Genomic DNA, 17,650 nt, shown 5'->3' with positions numbered 1-17,650 from the left:
CATTAAATCTGTATAGTGCTTTTGGTAGTATAGTCATTTTGATAATATTGATTCTGCCTATCCAAGAACAAGGTAGATCTTTCCATCTTCTAAGGTCTTCTTTGATTTCTTTCTTTAGGGTTCTGTAGTTTTCATTGTGCAGATCTTTCACCTCTTTTGTTAAGTTGATTCCTAAGTATCTTTTTTTTTTAGGTTATTGTAAATGGAGTAGTTTTCCTCATTTCCTTCTCAGAGGATTTGTCATTGATATACAGAAATACCTTTGTATCCAAAGTACATGTATGAAGACACACATTGGTGTCAATACACTTTATATACAACAAGAGATATGAAAAATTGTGCTGTGTATGTGTAATTCTAAGTGACAGATCTGGGGACACAGGCATAGACTTTCTGCCTAGAATTCTGATAACCTGAAAGACCTTTGCCAGATTTTCTTTGGCTTAAATTTTCATTTCTGAAAACAGAAAAATGCTTATTGTGTCAGGTACTACATAGGCTCTGGAAGTTTAAATGAGGAACAAACTGAACATACATCTTTCTTTCTCTCTGATAGTCCTGATCGTGACAGATACAGTCCACACAGTTCAGCAATCCATATGCCAGAATACCATGAGGACAAGAGAAACACTAAATGAAACTATCAGATTTATTATGGAATGAGACCTATGTCTTATATGGTTCACTTATATGCAAACTGGCTCATATAGATTATCAATGGAACTATAACTTAATAGAAGAGGAAGCCCGGTGCGGTGGCATACGCCTATAATCCAAGCAGCTCAGGAGGGAGGCTGAAGCAGGAGGATCACAAGTTCAACGCCAGCCTCAGCAAAAGCGAGATGCTAAGCAACTCAGAGAGACCCTGTTTCTAAATAAAATACAAAATAGGGCTGGCATGCGGCTCGGTGGTCAAATGCCCCAAGTTAAAAAAAAAAAAAAAAAAAGAAGAAGAAGAGGAAGTATTTGCCACAAACGGCATATAGTATTATTTTTTTATATAGGAATGCTTGTTTTATATTGACAGATTATGCTTAGTGATCTTACAGCCTACACTAATCCACAGACAGGTTTTAAATGCTTTTGACTCTCTGTATCTACTTAAGGTTTCTTAACTGAATAGAATGACCCATGAAGATTTCCTATGGTCATTGTACTTTGTGGGTACAAAGGCTAAATCCAAGGCCTGAGGGAGAACGGTTGCTTTGCTCTGACAGCTGTGAAATGACTTCTTAATACACTTCCCAAGATGCCTTTCTTCCAGGGCCATTTCTCTAGCGACACCCAACTCTGCTGACTTCGTAGATCATCTCAGACTCCTGAAATTGATGGGAATAGGGAGAGGGATAAAGGGGAGGAGGAGTGCTCAGTATACAAGCCAGACCACCCCAAGCCAATTAATGAGACCTTCTTTGTTGACCATGGTGTCAGTGATCCCAGTCTGAAATAGCTGAAATGGAAAAATACCATATCCAACATATGAAGCTCTCCTTTGTTTATGGCAGAAAAATATATAGGTTAAGGAAAAGCATTAACAAGACCAAACTGACTAGTTTGATATCGGATAATGAAATCACCAACAAGGCTATAAAGTATGGTGATGAAAGGGAAAGCTACACTCCACAAATTGACCTTTCTCCCCTGATGACTGTGAATCAGTTTACTCCCATAAAGCTGCCCAGCAAATAAGAGCTGTAGCATGACAAACTTAGTCATCAAGAGCAGCCAGCACTTCTTTCTATTGCTCTTAAAACTATAGGGTTCAGATGCTTTATTTGAAACTATCATTGAGTTCAGGGACATGGTGGCCTAACATGGGCTTTCTCTTGGAAAGCAAGAATGATAAATTCTTCCCCAAAGACTCAGCCTGCATAAATGGCTAAGACTTCAGTGCAGAAGCAATCCCTCTGAAAACAATAACCATCTCTAATTCTTCCTTACAATATAACAAAAAAGGGCAATAATGCTATATCCAACACTTGTGGCAAGAACTAAAGATGATTCACATACTGCAATCACATCTTTGCTTCTCGTCCCTTTTGGCCGTAATATAAAAATAGAATACCTTCTACTAAAATAATGTAGCATTTCCATTTAGGTGAAGCATTTATTGAAGAAGTTCAAGCAACTTCCAAAATAGTATTTCATTACTCTCCATGTTCTCCTCCAGAAAAATAAACCATAAATTTATTATATAAAAATAATGACTCAATAAATCGTTAAGATAGGATGACCCCATTGTAATGAAGATAAATATCATCTCTAACCTCCAAGGAGGCTCACTCAGGCTGTAGAAATTCTGTCCATAAGTATTCATCAAGTGTCTACTATGTGCCAGGCAGAAATGCATACGACATACCCTGTATCCTAAGCCAATAGCATTGAGCTTTTCCAATTAGATTAAGTGCTTCTTTCGTAAAGTAATGGCACCTCAGCTTAGGATACCCACACACTGTAGAAAATTTTCTGGCAGGAAATGCTGATGGAGCACGCATATTCACACTTTCATCGTATTGCCTCTTGAACACAGGGCTATTTTAAGTTTATGTTATAGGCAATGAGAACAAGGCAGTGTAATTATTCCATTTGCCAGGGAAAATGGTAAAATCTGTAACACAAATTTATTTACCACTACTTGACTCTCATTTGTTCCCTTAATTCCTAACCTAGAGGTATCAGAACTTTCTATTAAGTATCTGTCTATTCTGTTCATTTCCTTAACAAACAAAAATAGAATAAAACAATGTCTTTTAAATATTTTAAATAATCTGGAGGTAAAGCATAGAGTTTTTGTACCATACACAGACACTAAGAAAAGAAAGTAAAACAGTGAATGATTTGCAGGTATAGTCTTCTGCCATTTCATATACTGTGAAAAAATATATGAGGTTAAGACATTGTTTTAAAACTTCATTTCCTACAAAAACCTCTCAAAACTATTCTTTGGTTTCATTTTTTCCTATTTACTTGCTCTACATATTTTTTCCCCAAAAGCTCCCACAGATGCTGTGTTCTCACCAACATTAAGGCATTTAGCTCAACTTAATTGTCTCAGATATTCCTTGGTGCTTTCCCAAGTTTCAGTTCAGCTATGACTTGTGAATCAATTATTTGATGCTCTCTACTGTGCAAAATGGAGCATATAATTGAATGAGGCAGTCCCCTAGCTGTGGGGAAAATATTCAGCATTTCTACAGCTATCCTATGAGGACTTACATTTTATATTAGCTTTTGTTTATACCTACTAGAATATTTTGTAGAGTAAATATAATACTTAAATGGCAGGCATTGATACTTACATGATAATTGATTGTCATTATTAATCAGTACTTTTACTTTGTCATTCTTAATGAAATTAAAAAGGTATTTATTTTCTATTTCAGATGATCCCTTTTCCAGTTTGATTTGGTTATTCTTCCTCCCATAGAGAGCATTTTGACACGTTATGTTGTTATTTAGCATTTATATAGCTTTCTTTTTTCCAAAGCACTTGAGAAACAAACTACATGGTGAGCCCCATTTGTGGGCTAGTGGGGATTATAATTATGTTTTTATCATTACCCCTATTAGAACTGAATATTTTCCTGCATTCACAACTCCACTGGAGACTCAGAAAAGAGAAATCTTGCTCAGACAAAATAGGTCCCTGCTGCTACAAAATTAAGCTACTGAAATTTAAGCAAATTAGAATACTCTAACATGCCATACTCTCAATAAACAAAAATGCCATTCTTGCAAGGGGCAGCAGGGCTGGCTGCTTTGCAACTCTGCCCTCCAGGACCCTAACCCCAGGATGACGCCACAGGAGCACCTGCATCTAAGGGACTCATTTTGAGGAATTAGCTTCTTCTCATGAGATGTGTGAATGCCCAGTAACGCGTAGCTTGAGGCCTCTGCTAGTTCATTTCCATTCTAATTACCTTGTTTCTAATAGTTTATTATTCCATGGCAAGAATTCCATTTCCAACTCCAATTCCAGCGCCAATGTATCTCTTTTTTAGTGATGGATGAGGTTGAGAAAAACATTTGGTGCTTTGTAAATTGACAACTGGTCAAAAACCAAATGCTAACTTTGTGGTGTCTGTGTTTTGGGTGTTCTGATTCTGAAAACAGTTTATAAAACAGTTTCTCAGGATGGAGCTATAACTCAGTGGTAGAGATTTGCCTTGCATGCTCGAGGCCCTGGGTTTGATCCTCACCACTGCCAAGAAAAAATAAATAAAATTTCACAGATTGCTTAAGCTATAAACAGACATATTTGATCTGAGGATTCTGAAATGAGCACTTATAAACATAGAGGATTTTTTTCTGCCTGTTTTGAAAGAATGGACAATCAAACAGGTCTACTAACAACTGCTGGAATAAATGCTATAGTGCCATTTAGGGTAGCCACATTTTGTCTGAATATTTGCCATGGGTGTTCCTGTGACTCTTGATACCCTCTTTGGCTAATGGTTGGAAATGTTGGTTATAGCTTATTGTTTTTAAATATCAAATGGATTTATAATAATTATCTGGAAATAAGTCATACTTCCTTTGACATGTAAATTGTGATGGCGCAAGGTACCATTGGCTTTATTGCCAGAAATGAACAACCTTCAGATGTTCCCAAAGGGTCTCCAGATCTCCCAGATGCTCATGCACCCACCTGCCAGATTCACTGTGTCCCATGATTGCCTCTTCTGCTCCTGCTCTTTATCTTCTGCCTTTGAAGCCACCAAGGAAGACACACCATTATAACCACCATACACACACAATAAGAGCACTAACTTCAACTCGTGGTTATGTCTCTGAAGGAATCAATGCTTCAGTCCTCAAGTGCCAGACATTCTCTGGATCCTGGTTAGGCTCAAACAGGATGGCTAAAGCCTAGCTCACTTAGACTCAGAAGATCTCTGTTCTTATGGTCTGTCTCCAATAGTTCAATATCTCTGGTTATCTCCACTTGCCCAGAATTTCAAAAATGTAATCATGGAAATAATTCCATCATATTCTGATCCTCAATCTTAGCCCAAAAGTCCTTTGAGTGTCTGATGGAATAAGTAAAAATAAGAAGCCATGCTTTTACTTTTGTCTTATCATCCTATTTTGTGTGTGTGTGTGTCCAAGGCAAATGCAGCTTCCAGCTTGTTCTTTTGAAGAACTTGCTTTGGAGAAGCCAGACACTGTTATGGGGAGTCGCTTCAGAAGACACTCTAAGTCTGAATTCAAATCAAAGAGAGCTTTATTTATACCTGGCCAGGGACTGTCACCCACCCATAGAGACTGAAGCTCTGTGGGAGAACAGCAATTTCCTGGCCTATGTCTTGGGAATTTAAGGACAAAAACCCAGCTCAGGGACTTTCCTTAGTGTCATGCAAGCAAGCCAGTCATAGAACCTAAGACAGCAATTAGCACAGCAACTCAAGGCAATCGCATCTTGGGTTTAAGCAGGTGTTAGACAACAGTATCCTGAGTTTGAGCAGGTGGTTAGCAGGGGTGAGGATCAGTTCAATGTCTTGGGTCACCAAGACCACCACATCCTGGGTTAAGTACATTTCGTAGGGTACAAAGTACAAAAAACAATATATTATAAGAAAACATCTTTCATCTCAGTTTCTCAGAAACAGCTCTTGTAACAGTATTTTTATAGAAGGCAACAAAATGAAGTCTTAGGCCTTTCTATGACAGTTCTTGCTTTATAATTGTCTTTTCTCACTTGTCAAAATCTTATATCTATAATCTATATTTTTTTCTAATCTATAACCTATAACTTACACTCTTATTGATTGTATTTATCAGTTCACACCCTACAACAACACCAAGTCTTAAGGATACTCAAGAAGCCTTGTATAAAAGTTCATATGAGAGAGAATAGAGTCCTCTTACCAACAGCAAGCACCAATGTGACAATGTAATTAAGCCATCTTGGAAAAAGAACTTCCAGCCCCATTGAAATTTATGATTGCTTCCTCTGGAAGAATCTGACTAAAACTCATGAGAAATCTTAACCAGATTGCCTAACCATTAACTACTCCCAAGCTCTGACCCACAGAAGCTATGAATGATTTTTAAAAATTTATTATTGTTTTAAGCCACTCAGGTGTGGGGTAATTTCTTATGCATCAATAAATAACTAATACTGCGGTTTTTGCTTAGCAGCCTTTCATAGGAAACATTCAGCATAGTTTTACCTTAAGAGACATAATTATTTCACGTGACACACTAGAAGCTTAAAAATTAGGCAAACTTATACATCAAAGGATATGACTGACAGAGTAAAAAGGTAGTGAAGGAAAGGGAGAAAAATTTGCAGATCATATATCTGATAAGGGTTAATATCCAGAGCATATTTTAAACTACTACAACTCAACAATGACAAAAACTGATAGACATGTGCAGTGTTTAAAAAAAATGTTTAAAAATGCTAAAGAGAATAGAGTCCAAAAATGGATTCATAGGATTGATTGATTTTCAACAAGGTCTAAAGCTAATACAATGGAGAACAGGTAGGTTTTTCTAGCAAATAATGCTAGAACAATTGGATATCCCATACCCAAAAAAAAAGGAAATTTCAATCCATATCTTGTACCATGTACAAATTGAGCTTAAAATGAAGCAGACTTATGTAAAGGGTAAAACTGAAATATTTTTAGGGAAAAATAGAAGAAAAAATTTATGAAGTTACGTGAAAACTTCTAAGAAATACCGTAATAATTATCTCTAAGGGGGAAAATTGATAAATTGAAGTTCATTGAAATTAAGACATCTACTGTTCAAAGGCAGTTAAGGCAATAAAAATAGAAGGCAAAGACTGTGAGATAATATTTGCAAATCATATCTGACAAAGTACTTGTACGCAAAATATATAAAGAATTCTCAAAATTTAATAGTTTAAAAAATCAAGAGCCATGGTATAGCTCAATGATAGAGCACATGACTAACATGAACAAGATCCATGGGTTCACACCATTTGACCCAGTCATCTCACTCCTAGATTTATACCCAAATGACTTAAAAACAGCACACTACAACGATGCAGCTACATCAATGTTTATAGCAGCTCAATTCACAATAGCTAAATTATGGAACCAACCTAGGTGCCCTTCAACAGATGAATGGATAAAGAAACTGTGATATATATATATACATACATACATACACACACACACACACACACACACACAATGGAATATTACTCAGCCTTAAAGAAGAATGAAACTATGGCATTTTGCCAGTAAATGGATGGAACTGGAGAATATTATGTTAAGTGAAATAAGCCAGTCCCAAAGAACAAAATGCCCAATGTTTTCTCTAATATTTGGATGCTAATTCATAATAAGGGTGGGGAGAATAGAGGTACTTTGGATTAGACAGAGGGGAGTGAACGAAAGAGAGGGAACATAGGGGCACAAAATATAGAAGAATGAATCAGACATTATTACCCTATATGCATATATGATTACATGACTTGTGTAACTCTACATCACCAGATGAATGAGAAGTTATACTCTATTTATGTATGATATGTCAAAATGCATTCAACTGCCATGTATAACTAATTAGGACAAATAAAAAATACATATTTAAAAAAATTATCTTGGGTTCAATCCCCAGCACCAAAATAATAATTTTTTAATGGGAAAAATAATTGAACAGATACTTCACCAAGGACAATATATAGATGGTAAATAAGTAAATGTAAAGATGCCTAATATCATTAGTCCTTAGGGAAATGCAAATTAAAACTATAATGAGTTATTACTACACAATTTTATAGTGGCCAAAATTAAAAAGGCTGATGATAACATGCGTTGAGGAAGTTGTAAGGTAACTGAAATAATCATATAGTGCTGATGAGAATGTTCAATACAGCAACCACTTTAGAAAAGATTTTAGCAGTTTCTTTAAGTTAGGCATATACCCTAGTACATGATCCAATCATTCCACTTCAAGATATATTCCCAAGAGAAATTTAAGCAAATGCCCATACAAAGACTTGTATAAGACTGTTCATAATAGCTATATCTGTAATAGCCCAAAACTAGAAATAACCCAAAACTAGAAATAACCCACAAGTCCATCATCTGAGAAATGGATAAACAAATTGTGGTATATTCATATGACAAAATACAGTATAAAGTAATACATGGTGCATGCCTGTAACCCCAGAGGCTCGGGAAGCTGAGGCAGGAGGATCACAAGTTCAAAACTAGACTCAGGAACTTAGCAAGGCCCTAAGCAACTTAGCAAGACCCTGTCTCAAAGTAAAAAATAAAATGGGCCGAAGATATGGCTCAGTGGTTGAAAACCCTTGGGTTCAATACTTGATACAAAAAAATAAGTAATACATAAAACTATATGAATGAACCTCAGAATGATTATGCTGAGTAAAAGAAGCCAGGTAGAAAAAGCACATATTCTATGATTCTACTTATATAAAAGTTCAGAAAATGCAAATTAAATAACAGTGCCCAAAAAAAAAAAAAAAAAAAAACAACTTATTGCTGGTTACCTGAGAATGGTTAAAACTCCCACAGGAAAGAAACTGAGAACTGTCAGAAGCAAGAGGAAACATTTGGAGGCAATGAATATGTTCATTATCCGAATTGTGGTGATGATTTCATTGAATATATATGTTTGTCAAAGTGTGCGAAATTGCACACTTTAAATATAAGCAGTTTCATATATATCTATTATTCTTCAATGACGTTGTTTTTTAAAGTTAAGTTTACCAACATTTTTTTTAATAAGATATATTACTAAATCATTCAGGGAGTTGATTTTTGTTCAGCCTTACATCAAATGCTTCCATAAACACTACCATAAATATTCAAAAGATTCAGGCAAAAATATGATAAAGATATAAAATCAAAGAAAAAGCTAACCTTTGTTCAAGACAACCAAAAGCAGGTAACCACCTACAAACAACTCACACAGCCTTGGGGAAGAAGGAAGAGGAAATTGTCTGTCAGAGAAGCCTTGTTTGTAAGACTGGATTAGCCTCCTCTCCCTACACTGAAGGTTTCCCACTGACTTCAAAGAAGCCTTCAGATCAGAGGAAAGTAGCGTGGGGCTGAATAATTGTTCTGAGGTTGGGACTCGCTTAAAGAGATTCTCTTTTGAGCTGTACCCATCATGACATTATCATATTATCAATGATAAGAGGGCTTTGGAATGGGACTACTGAGACACTAAAGCCCTCTTAAGCTTCAAAGAGGAGATGAGAAATGCATTCAAATCAAAGCAAAATTTTTAAAGTCATGGGATAGGGATACAATTCCTTGCTGTAGGAGTGACTGTGACAAATAAGAAACTGTATCTGTATGAGATTGGCTCTGTGAGCTGTTACTAGTTTCTGGGGCCCAGGAAGCACCAAACAATATATAGCTGAAGAAAGAAAAATCTATTACTCAACTCTCTATAATACAATAGGCTAATATTGACACAATCCCAGTTTGTGGATTAGGATGCATATGTAATAATCACCCCCTGCACAAAGAAGCAGAAGCACGTTGCTGAGATGAGGTGGTCCAAGTAATATAAATGTCTGGGACAGTCTCATGGCCAGGGAAACAATTTTAATTGACTCCCAAAAATTATGCTGAGAAGCTGAACAGGGATTGCATCTTTAGGAGAATTGAACAGTAGGGCCTAAAATGTTGCTGGCCAAAAAATAATTAGCACATGTAGCTTCTTGAACCAGCAGGAAAAAAAATGGAACGATCTATTTTCCTCCTGCTGCCCAATAAAGATGAACAGTCAGAACTAGAAATCCATTCATATGAACTGAGCTAGAAATGTGATTTAATGTTCCTTATAAAATATCAATTCTGAGACCTGATGAGTATTAGAATTAAGGACAGATTTAGTGCTGGACTGTACAAAGAAAATAGGACTTGAATGCAAAAGACCTCTAAATAGAGCTGAATGTGTTAAATGCGTTAATAAATATATGGGTAACACAGAGAAAGCAGAGATTAATACCAGTTTGGGTTGAATAGGGGAACATGTTGTGATTAATAGGCAAGAAATCACAGAGGGTGCCATAAAAATAGAGCATGCTACCAATGTCTTTTACACAGAAGGTGCTCAGAATAACAGCTTTTACTTCATTTATCACCAAGAAGTATGAAGGTCTGCAGCTTTTTAAAATAGAGAAATCCTTCATTTGCTTTCTACACCAAAGAACTATATTCATTCCTCAGCTCCAGTAGATATCTTTCTCAAACAGTAACATGACCTCTATGCTGTGGGCACTTTCCCAGCAGGGGAAGACCTCTCAGGTCCATCCAACTCAAATGCAATTGGGCCCTCTACCCCAATCTTCTGTGTTCACATGAACTTGATCTTAAATGAAGCCCAGCTCAGATATGCAAAGATAGAGGGCCTTCACCTACTCATTCTCAGAAGTTAGCAGTGCGCCTTAATCAGACCATTCTAGCCATGCTGAGCCTTTGCCTCTAGCTACCAATTAGCCCTGCTGTTTCCTTAAACTCTGTGGCCACCTCCCTGCTTGCTTCACAGATAGAGGGCCAGCAGGAGCCACCTGTTAGAAGCTGAAAAGCAGTGGGATTGCGTGTTTATTTGATATCAGCTGTGTATCACAGCAGACTTCTCCACAGAGAGCTGCTGGAAACTTCCCTGGAATAATTTCCATAGAAGCAAAACATTCACCATGTTTTGGTGAATGTATTGTCAATAGCATCGAGGTGTGCCAGCCTCTGCACATAGAGTCACTAAATGAATTACAAACATTCACGGAACACATATTATTGGAAAATTATGTATTTGGGGATGTAGGGTTGCCAGATTTAGCAAATAAAAGTACAAGATGCTCATCTAAATTTGAATTTCAGATATAAACAACAAAGAATTTTCAATAAAGGCATGTCCCATGCAATACTATTAATTTCAGCATTAATTATATTTGTATTTTTAAATTATTTGTTGTTTTTCTGGAATTCACACTTAACTATATGCCATGTGTTTTATCTGGCAATTCTAATTGGAAGAAATAAAAAGTTTCATGGAACAGATGGGATCAAACGAATAGGAGAGAGCACTGAGGAAGGAAAACTGACGTGGACAAAGGCAGGAGGTGCTTGAATTTTTTTTTTAGAGGCAATGAATGGAGAAGTTCATATAAACAGAAGTTTCATGCAGGAGAATAACATTAAGAGAACTACCAGGGACCTATTGTGGAATGTTTTAAACAGTGGGCAACCCTTATGTAGCAAAAACTTGGAGGTGGGGTATAATTCAAGAGTCAGATGTTTCTTTAGGGGAACTGTCTTGTTTAGAGAAACACCTGGAAGGAACATTTTGGTTATGGGAAAAAATAGACCTCAGAGTTGTCCAGGATGATCAGGGACAATGAAGAAGATGAATCTGATCTTCATGAAAAAGGGAAAACATGATATTCTGGTACAGCTCTACAAAGGAGAGCTTAAAGAAATTTTGAGGGCAGTATCATGGCAGGAAGCCATCAGACTGAAGAAGGAAATTTTGGTTAGGGAGACATCTCCTACAGCAATCAAAAGATTTAAAAGAATTCAAGAGGTCAAATGCTCCATCCTATAGCATCATTCTTGCTGTTGAATCATGTAAGTCTCTGCTATTGCCTGAAAATCTTCAGGAAAAGCCTACACTTAAGTGATCTACTTTGAAGGCATTTAAGAGATGAAGAAAAGTACCTAAGCACTCCCATTCAAGTATTTGCACAACAGAGGGAAAGATGCCAGCAGTAGAAAAAATCCCCAAACAGGAAAAGGAAATGAAGGACATATGTGTGAACACCCACCCATGGGAATCCCCAGAAATTTTGAGGGGGTCAAGGACATCTGAAGTTAAAGCACTTTTGTTTAAATTTCACGAAATGGGAAATCCGGCTAAAACCTGGCTCCATGTGTACAAGAAAATGTCTATAGATGTAACTTCTGGTAGTTCAGGAGTAAATGACCACATGTATCTGTCTCCCGTTGTCCAGGTTTTAGACTCTTTTTCCTCTTGATAACTATTATTTGAACATCTCAGAAACTTTACCAATTTCATTCAATCTCAGAAACAGATGGGACAACTCAAGATTGAATTATTTTTCTCTTTTATCATTTCTGGCAAGAAATGTTATGGGGATATCTCTGTTTCATAAGCCTACACAAGTTTTCACAGCTATGAATGCTTAAGTGAGAAATACTGCTTTGCACCTACCCCATTACCTCCATGTATTTGAATGTGTACTTTGTACTCCTATGTAAATACACTGATGAATTCAAATATGTATATGATTATGACTATTTCCTGGAGTGAGTGGGTTTAGTCTATAATCTATAAAAGAACTACTCTGACAAATTAATATAATATATTGTTACTTCCATAATAATGACTCCAGAGTGATTTTATTTGGCCAGCCACCTGGATGGTTTGAGATTGAAGGCTATTCCTTGACCATAACAACTGAAAGCTTCCTCCTGATAGGAAATTCTATTTAGAGAACCTATAATTGAAGATGTCTAATGAGTTATTGGCTCAATAGAGAATGGTCAGGATTTTTATTTGCATTTAAATGTTTATGGAACAGTCATAATTAGAGAGAAACCAGCCATCATAGTCTTTGCAATTATTATAAAATTATTATTACTTTCTCCTAGTGTTTTAGTCAACTTTTCCTCATTGTGACCAACATACCTCACAAGAACAAGATAGGGAAGGAAAAGTTTATTTGGGCACTCAGTTTCAGAAGTTCAGTCCAAAGCCAATTGACTCCATAGCTCTGGGCCCAAGGTGAGTCAGAACATCTTGGCAGAAGGGCACGGTGGAGAAAACAGCTCAGTAAATAACAGCCAGGAAGCAGAGAAAGAGACCTGCTCACCAGAGACAAAAAAATATACTCCAAACACATGCTCCCAGTGACCTACCTCCTGCAGCCACAATCCTGTCTTCTCACAGTTACCACCAAGTTCATCCATATCACTGAATTAATTCATTGATTAATTCAACTCTCAAAATCATTTTACCTTTTAATGGTCTTGCATTATCTCACACATGAGCTTTTGGGGAATACTTAATACCTAAACAATAACACCTGAAAAAATTTTTAAAAAATAATCAATGATTTGACATTATTCCTGAGATATGTTCATGGTCCTAATACTTCTGAAGTGTTTGAGAAATCATAAAATCTAATCTACAACTTAATGTATTTCAATTTGAAAAGGACATGATGATGCACAGCTAACTGGCTAGTCCCTCAGTTAGTAGTAATACAGTTTTCCTGAAGCTGACAATTTATCACCCACCCCTTTTACTTATTAATATTGCTTATTTGAATAACATTGATCATCATTCTTTGAGCCATTTCTAAATCATATCTATCTAAATTAATCAATTCCTCTTTGAGGTGTTTAATAATATTTCCATTTCTGTTTCAAAAACCCAAAGAAACAAAATCTAGCCTTTACCAATGGCACTTCCTTTAATTGTTCCTATTTCAAGACCTTTATCACTAGTTATATGCACACCCTATGAATTTGTTCACATTCATTCATAATATGATACTTTCTTATTCCAACAGCTTATATGCCCAGATGAGCATGCACATGTGCTTGTATTCATGCAAGGTGATAGAATTTGAAAAAAATAGATCTAGAAAACTGAGAGGCTGAGACCACAAGCTAGATGCTGGTGGCCATGGGTCTCTATGGAATAGAGTCCCCGCCAAGCTGCTTCAGCCTCATGGAGATGGGCTTTGTGATGTGTTGGACCACAGGCAGGGAAGCCAGGATACTCTTTAGCAGCTTTTTCTGCCTCAGGATTAGTGTGTGGGGTCAGGATCTTATGGGCAGCTTTGGGAAAAGCATAACACAGGGTGGCGGTAGCTTTTGCACATTCATGGCCATCAGAATAGGCAGATGATGCTAACCAAGACAATGGCTGCTACATCTCCACCTTCACATCACCAGTCTTTGTACTACAATAAAAAAAGAAAAAAGAAAAAAAAAAGTCTTGCTGGGCGCAGTGGCACATGCCTGTAATTCTAGCCCCTTGGGAGGCTGATACAGGAGGATTGTGAGTTCAAGGCCAACCTCGGCTACAGCAAGGTGCTAAGCAACTCAGTGAGACCCTGTCTCTGAATAAAACATAAAATAAAAAATGGGGATGTGGCTCAGAGATTGGGTGCCCCTGAGTTCAATTTCCACTACAAATAAATAAAAAAATGAATAAAACAAAGTCTTTAAATATTTAAAAAAAAAACTACCTCTAACTTCATGACACAGTTTTAAAGTGTTTAATCTAAGTCAAAATAGATTCCCTCATGACGAATTCTTTTTTGTGAGCTATCAGAAGTTTTAAAACTTATTTTCTCTTAATAAAGTCACTTTCTCATTATTTCTGGGTAATTTGCTTCCTTGCTTCTACTTTTTGATATTGTCCTAAACTTATTTATTTTCACTTATCAGAGAGATGTAAAAATAGTTGAAAATTAAGTATTTCCACTTTATTTACTAATTGAAATTTTTTAAAAAAGATTATAACTACAGCCTAAAATCAAAAAGTTTTAATATTAACTAATTTCTTCCATTCTCTTTGAATCTTTTCATAATCTTCATAAAAATTGTCTGAAGACAAATAAAAAGAATTCATTTCATACAGAGCATTTGTCAAAACGAAATGTAAATGGCAAGATGATGCTACAGACTCTCACTTGGGTTCCATACATATATATAGTACATGTGCCATCACAGAGAGGTCTTTTCCTGTCCCCAAATGAATTGGGAAATTCAGAATCAGTGGCAAGAGCTACTTTGATCATGTGTCAAGGTCAAATAGAGTGAGAGGAGTTGGAAGTGTATAGACAAGACAGTGGTGATGAGAAATGAGACAGCAAGCAATGATAGATGACTCCCCATCAGGGGACAGTTCTTGGACTGTCTGTATCATTTCCCTACCCTCCTGTCTAGGCAATATGTTTCTCAAAAAGGGAGGAATAGAGGCAACCAAGAAACCAGAGCAGTCTCTGTGGTTCTGCCTCTTTTCTGCATCTTGCAGATGCAGAACAAACACAATCCATGGAGCGTGTGGAGCGGACTGATGGGGAGTCCATCAGGAGACACTGAAAGTAGATATTAGGAATAAGGTATCAAAACCTGTGACTCCAAATCCAGCAAAACTCTGGGCATGGTTCTGTCCTAAATTAGCAATTTTTAAGACAAAGTGATTTCCCCAAATATCACTAGTTTTTACCTGAGTCACTTTTGTCTCAATCTTATTAAAGTTCCCAAGAGAAACCGAATCAGGTCAGTGCTCATTCCAGCCATGCACTTAACATAAGGAATTAATTTGAACTGGAAAAACAAGAATAAGAGCCTGTGGGACACCAGCCTTTGTTTCAAGCTGGAGGTGTCAAAAGTGGTACCTTCTGGACAAAGGCAGTTGTTCCCTCTACCACTCAGCACCATAGAATTTGAAGGGATCTTAGAGAGCATCTCATCTCCACTAAAGCCCCTCCCAAAGGCCATAGGAACAGCTGAGTATGTATGACCAAGCCTAGGACCCAGGGTCTCCTACCAATCTTCACTCTCCCTCTACTAATAATAATGACTCTATTTTTCATCCTATCTACATGTGCCAAGCATCATTCTAAGCAGTTCACAGTTGTTACCTTGCTTAATCCTACAACCACCCCCTGGGTAGCTATCTCTTGCTACTGCCATTCTCAGGTGAAGAATCTGAGACCCAGTGTGGGTAACCTGCTCAATCCCAAAACTGACAGAAGGGCTGAGCTTCCTGCTCCCTGGTCATAAAATAAAAGGCAGGAGAAAGTTGATATAATTGTGAGCCAAATCTTTACTGGCTCTGATAAATTAATTACCAAATTGGCATATGAACCCCATGCCAGAAGCAAACTATGCTCAAAGCCACAGGCCAATCATATCACACTTCTTGCAGTTATGAAAACTCTCTTTGTTAACAAGCCACCAACCAAAGCTGCCTGAGGTTTTCTGATTTCTTTGATTCTTCTCTTTTCATTTTCTTCTGCAACTAAAGCTTCCCTTGGAGCATATCAGCCAGTAAAAGACAGTTTTTATTTTTCTACTGCACAGAACCTGAAACGGGTGGCTGAGACCTGGATGGATGAATTTGCTGAGTACATTTACCAGCGGCGGCCTGAGTACAGACACCTCTCTACTGGGGACATCTCTGCCCAGAAGGAGTTGCGCAAACAGCTCAAGTGCAAGGACTTCAAGTGGTTCATGGCTGCAGTGGCCTGGGATGTGCCTAAATACTACCCTCCTGTGGAGCCCCCACCTGCCGCCTGGGGTGAGGTGAGGAAACTGTGCTCTTACCTGTGTGTGTCCATCTCTCAAAGCCTCAGGTGCTGGGAGGGACAGCTAAGCCTTCGTTCTTGATCCCTGCAGCCAAGAAAGATCAATTTAAATCACCTCAGATAAATGAATGCCCACCCTATTTTTAGAAATCACTAGAAATAAGGATTCAACCTTCAGTATTGATAGCCCAACCCAGAACTATTGACCACTGTTGACTCCTCAGATGGGCTTTTAAAAATGTACCTGAAAAGTCAGGTATGGTGGTGTACTCCTATAATCCCATCTACTTGAGAGGTTAGGACAGGAGAATAAGAAATTATAAGCCAGCCTGTGCAGTTCGATAGTAGAGCACTTGCCTAGCATGAGCAAGCCCCTGGGTTCAATTCCCAATACCACAAAAATAAATAAATAATCAAGCAAACCTGGGAAATATTTTTACTTGAGATTTGTGAAATTCTGAGATCTTGTAGAGAATGAAAATATATGTCATGACACAGTGCAAATAAGGGCAATCTGCTATCCATAATAAGATCCCTTGCTGTTCTCTATGCATAGCTCTGTTGCTGTTTTATGTATGCAAGGCAATGGGGGCGGGGGGAGCACTTGGCTCTTTTTCTAACAGGGTGTATTCTGCAGAATCACGAAGGAATGCATTTCCATAATACATAGACTGTGGAATGTGCCAGAGCCATATTGGTTCCTGAAATAAGCAGTAACCTTTCCACCTTTGAACACTTCTACTTGATTTCACTTCCTGATGGAAAGAGCTGAATAGCCCCAGGTCCTAAATTTAAAGTATCTGTCTTTTGGCATAAAAAGGACTATTGTACTGGGTTCCATGCCATTCAATGTTGTTACTGTAGCCATTTCCCTATAGAAAAGAATATGCTGTAAAGCAAAGACTAGTATCAGATAAGGTGGATTTCTCCTCACAATTTAACCTGCTTTGAGCAGAGGATATATCCAAGGGGTAATGCAGGATGGGCTGGGCCAGATGCCAACACTGTCCCAATTCTCCAGCCTTTCAACAGCCAAGGTCTGTCAATCATTTTGGAGGAGATTTTTGATGTCATCCTTGGCTTTACAGTGTGGGTAAGAAGATGCCATTGCTTAGTTATTGTCACTGGCTGGAGAACTCCAAAAAAAAAAAAAAAATTGCTCCATGGTGTGAGAGAAGAGGCCAGAACATTCAGGCATCTTTCCTGGTTGAGTTGTCCCAGTTCCCTGGAGAAGATGCATTTAGAATGTCACAGCAACTTGTTTTGCTGAAAGAATCCAAGAAAATGCCTTTCTCTGCCTGGACCTGGAATATCCCAGGTATGAGGGAAAGAGTCAAGGCCATC

The 17,650-nt window shown here is 37.6% G+C and overlaps 1 protein-coding gene across 1 annotated transcript in view; it reads left to right on the top strand.

Annotated features, from left to right (window-relative positions):
- The window catches only part of Galntl6 (polypeptide N-acetylgalactosaminyltransferase like 6), a 199,582-nt gene that overhangs the window by 116,829 nt on the left and 65,103 nt on the right, over positions 1 to 17,650 (top strand). The window contains exon 5 of the mRNA XM_046427557.2: positions 16,083 to 16,304. Within this exon, the coding sequence (XP_046283513.2) occupies positions 16,083 to 16,304 (222 nt within the window). The remainder of the gene's footprint in view (positions 1 to 16,082; positions 16,305 to 17,650) is intronic.

Source organism: Marmota monax, unplaced genomic scaffold (genome assembly GCF_021218885.2).
Source record: "Marmota monax isolate L192 unplaced genomic scaffold, Marmota_monax_Labrador192_F-V1.1 WCK01_AAM20220418_F8-fsc00159, whole genome shotgun sequence".
Classification (NCBI taxonomy): Eukaryota; Metazoa; Chordata; class Mammalia; order Rodentia; family Sciuridae; genus Marmota; species Marmota monax.
Note: the sequence above shows the minus strand (reverse complement) of the source record. Positions and strands in the feature narration are given on the sequence as shown.